We start from the raw sequence: 4,508 nt of genomic DNA on the forward strand, positions 1-4,508 counted from the left end.
TCTCAATATATTAACACAACTTTATTGTGTATTGTTAGAAAATCAATCACGTATATTTCATGTTTGGCTGATAGCAAAAGCTACATTTTCCTTTGCAACAAATTTTCGCATTATTTTACAGTATATAACTATGAGAAATCAATCAATTTGAAAATGGACTAAACAAAACAATTTTTCAATGTAATAATTGTGAAAAGTATTTTTCTTGCTAGAAACAACAACTATTATAAAATGACAATGTATTTTTTCTATTGTATATTGTGTCTATAAAATATATAATAAAATAAAAGAAGTATAAAGTCATAAGTAGCTGAAATAAACTAGAAGAAGTTATATATATATATTAATATATATATATATATATATATTCCATCTTTAAGACAATGAGATCCTATTTTGTGTGACTGTCAAATCTTCATCTTCTCTCTCCTATTGCTCTCCCAGAGGGAAAGCAAAAAAAATCTGAGTTTCCAAAAAATCATTATTCTTTTATCAACGAGATTCCGTCGGTCCGATCCGCAATCTTTGTCTCTCTCTTCCAGAAAAAAAATTCTCTTACTCACACTCTCTCCTATATATGCTCTAAAACTTTTGTTCCAGGTATCATAATTCCCTCTCTTTTTCTTTCACATGCATATTTTCTATTCTCCACTTTTAATTTCCACTGTTCTATTGTTCTTTTATTTATTATTTCATGAATCTTCAGTTAACGAGTTATTCAGATTTTCCCTTCTAATACGTATTTTAGCTCTAAAATTTACCCCAAATGTATTTTCTTTTAAATATTTTAAGAATTTTATTATGTTTGTTTTTTTACATTTTGTTGATTTTTTGGGTTGAATTAATTGGCATTCGTTGATCTGTTCTCATGTTTTCTTAGTTTTGTTTTTTTTTTCACTTTCTGGTTTAAAAAAAGTAAAACGTTCGTCATTCTTAAGGTATTTCCATCAAAGTCTCTCACATGAACTTCTCATAAATTAAAAAAAAAACTATCAAATAGATATCTCTATCAAATATTGGTGAAACATACCCAAGAATTTTTTTGTTTGAAAGATTTTTCCAGTATTTAGGATGCTATATATATTAAATTTCAGTTGTAAGGGACTCTTGTGAAAGAGTATGGATAAATGCTCTAAAAAAACATATTTGAAAAAAAAGAATATTTTATGATTATGTTCATCATGAGTTTTTTTTATACCAAATTTGATGGATTCAACCCAAATCTAAATTGAAATTGAATCATGTTTGTTATAAAAAAACAGTATGAAAACAGTGGTATAATATTCATTCTTTTCTTCTCCAAATGAAATTGGGACATTGGGTAGACTCTATAAAACCACCAAAGGAATAATGACAGCAATCCTCATTATCATCTTTTTCTTGTTTTTTCCTGCTAAAAAATAAATAAAAATTGGTCTTAAATGAAAGCCTGAAAAAGTCATAAATATATATATATGTATATTGAATATAGATATATATATATAAATTAATAAACTTTATTAATAAACTTTTTCAGTTTCAGATGCAAAACTTTTAGTATAGAGTAACAACCTTTCGATAAAAATGGTTAGAGCAACAACCTTTTTCTAGAAAAAAAAAACTTTGATAAAAAAAAAATAGTTTTAAAGTTAAAAACTGGCATCAGCCAACGAAATAGCAATGATTACGTTATAATTTGATAAGATGCTGATAATGCCTTATACATGTATTACGTAAATACGTAACCTATCGTATATTAGTATTTTTATATATTAATTAAATGAAAACAATTAATATATGGTAGTTCTTTTTATGGTTTGATAGGCTATGAATAGTAATGAGGTTTGTCTGATACAAGGAGCAGAACCCACAAATGTCTCATCCTCTCTGCACATTTTATCTGAAACTAATTTTGGGTCAACAGTTTCTTCTTTTGGTCCCAACATTAAAATCACAGACCCTTTTTTGCTACTCTTTTTCTATATTGTTCCAGACGGTCCACTCTTTATTTATGGTCTTTTCACATTATTATTATTGCTAATTTTGCTAATTTTTTTTGGTTATGAAACAAATAAATAAATTTGTTACAAAACTCAAGAAAAAGTTGCTCTTTATAGAAATAGTGTGATGCGTTTTTTTTTGTCTGCACATGACAATTATACATCATATCTAAAAACAACGACAAAGTACCAACATCACCATAAAACCCTTTCAAGATCACATAATTTGCATCATCATCAACCTATCCCTTGGATTTGTTATATCTTCTTCCTCGATTTCTTTGATCTTGCAGATAACAATTATGGATGGAAACACTGTTTCTAGATTAATGGGAAACGGAGCTCATCAGATCAACAGGAAGATTCTGCAGACGTTTCAAAACAGCTTTGTTCAGGTGCAAAACATATTGGACCAAAACAGATTGCTGATTAACGAGATAAACCAAAATCATGAGTCCAGAATTCCAGACAACCTCGGACGAAACGTTGGTTTGATACGAGAATTGAACAATAACATGAGGAGGGTCGTTTATATTGATATTAATCTCTCTAACAACTTCTCCAAATCCATGGAAACTTTGTCAGAGGAAGACTCAGCCGAACGAGGAGGAGGCGAGAAGAGAATCAGGCCTGCTCTGAACTAGAGTTTTTATAGTTAAGCTAGAGATTGGGGGTTGTTTCTGCGTCATTTGTTTTCTATGTGGATTAAATGCAAAGAAAGTCAGAGTTGGAGGAGGAGGGGGAAAGGAAGCCGAGTGCTAATATAAATCTCGTTTTCTGTTTGTCAACAGTTTATTTAACATCACCATTATCTCCTTTTTCAAGTTATCAAGACTTGAGACTAAAAGTTGTCTTCGTTTTGAGGAAGTGCTTGCAAACTAGAGAAGAAAATAGATCTTGAAGATTTAAACAAGGACATAACTGTGGGCCGGTTCTAAAACCACCTCCATCAATAAGATCTTCAAAAGGAGGTTCTCAAAAATAAAATATTATTATTTTAATATAATTTAATTATTTAATTTAATTTTTGTTATTGTTAAACGATCAAACCAATAAAAAATAGACATGTGTTAGATCTCTTCTCTCATTGGACTCTAATATACGAGATTTTAGAGCTTCTTTTATTTTTTTATTTAATTTTTTGATTAAAAATCCCTCCTCATCCTGCTGTCGGAGGTGCTCTAAGAAATAGCGAGAGGGGCCAACACTCAAGGGTCAACGGGATATTTTTAAGACAAATCCTTGAGAAAAATGCGCAGAATTTTTTATTAAAAAAATTATATTGCAAAAGTCCAAAATTTTTTGCCAAAGCCAAAGGCTAACAAAATAAAATAGATAAATTCAAAAACCGTAAAAAATACAAAAATCAATGTCTCTAACGTTAAGCCCACATTAAAAGACAAAACCGTAAGCTTAATGGCATTAAGTTAATGCTTTTGTACATGTATATAAGTGAACAGCAAGAGAGGGAATAATCTCGCGTACTCCTTCCACATTAAAAAAAATTCTCATATCTCTTCGTCATAATATTTATTTTTTTATATTTATTTTAAAGGAAAAAGGAAGAAAAACGGTCAAATACTTGGGAGTCCTTACTCTTTAGTAAAGTTTGATATTTACAAACCCAACCACAAAGATTCACACCCAATCTGTCATATCGGGTTGAATCCGAATAAATCAGATCATCAGTCAAAATTGTGGTGACAAAATTTAAAAACAAAAAGATTTCAATTTTCGAATTCGATATCGTTATCTCGTCATCTTCATCGTCTTCGTATAGTATTCTCTGGGAAAACTACAAGTGATTTGCTGCTGCATGTTTTCAATCAACGCTAAATCAGGTTCGTTCGTCTTCGTCTTCTGATTTCTACTTTCTATTTAGATAACTTTGTTGAATTTCACTCGATTATGTGTAGAATCGAGAATCGTTTTATATGTTTTCTATTCGGTTGGTAATTACAAAATAGGAGTCATGGATGGTATCGAAAGAGAGTTTAGTTATGTTAGACAAGAACTGTACTCAGATTCCGATTCGTCGCATGAGAAAATGGTAGAAGGAGTAGCCGATTCGGAGACAGGTAATAATCAGATAGTGTTGTGCAGAACACTACTGAAACTACGGAACCGAGGCAGAGGAAGAGGAGAACCAGCCATTGCCACCCGTGAGAATGTTCTTCGAGCCCAGTCAGTATCATAATGCAATAAAGTTGGGAACAAGATGTTATATCCACAAAGCTGTTGCGGATTTGGAGTCCCTAGACCTTGAACCCCATGAGCTGAGCTGGTTTAGAGAACACCCACAGTTCAAGCACTTCTGGCACATGCATAGGGCCATGCATGAGGACATAACACACAATATGATGAGAATGTGGTTGCTTCTTCTTCGGACAGCAAACACAAATAAGAAGAGGGAAGCTTGGTTTGTAGTGAATGGCATACCAATTCACTATTCCCTTAGAGAGCATGCCTTTTTGTGTGGATTAAACTGTCTACCGTACCCAGAGGACTATGAGAGCATAGGAAGTAATT

General features: G+C 31.6%; 1 protein-coding gene across 1 annotated transcript; it reads left to right on the plus strand.

Moving 5' to 3' along the window:
- Positions 1-425: 425 nt before the first annotated feature.
- LOC18013758 (protein ELF4-LIKE 3) lies at positions 426-2,779 on the plus strand. The gene is made up of 2 exons (XM_006396058.2): positions 426-600; positions 2,273-2,779. Exon 2 carries the CDS (start codon positions 2,282-2,284, stop codon positions 2,621-2,623), a length of 342 nt encoding a protein of 113 aa, XP_006396121.1. The 5' UTR covers positions 426-600; positions 2,273-2,281; the 3' UTR covers positions 2,624-2,779.
- The last annotated feature ends 1,729 nt before the right edge of the window (positions 2,780-4,508 follow it).

The sequence above is a fragment of the Eutrema salsugineum genome, unplaced genomic scaffold (assembly GCF_000478725.1).
Source record: "Eutrema salsugineum unplaced genomic scaffold, Eutsalg1_0 scaffold_4, whole genome shotgun sequence".
NCBI lineage: Eukaryota > Viridiplantae > Streptophyta > Magnoliopsida > Brassicales > Brassicaceae > Eutrema > Eutrema salsugineum.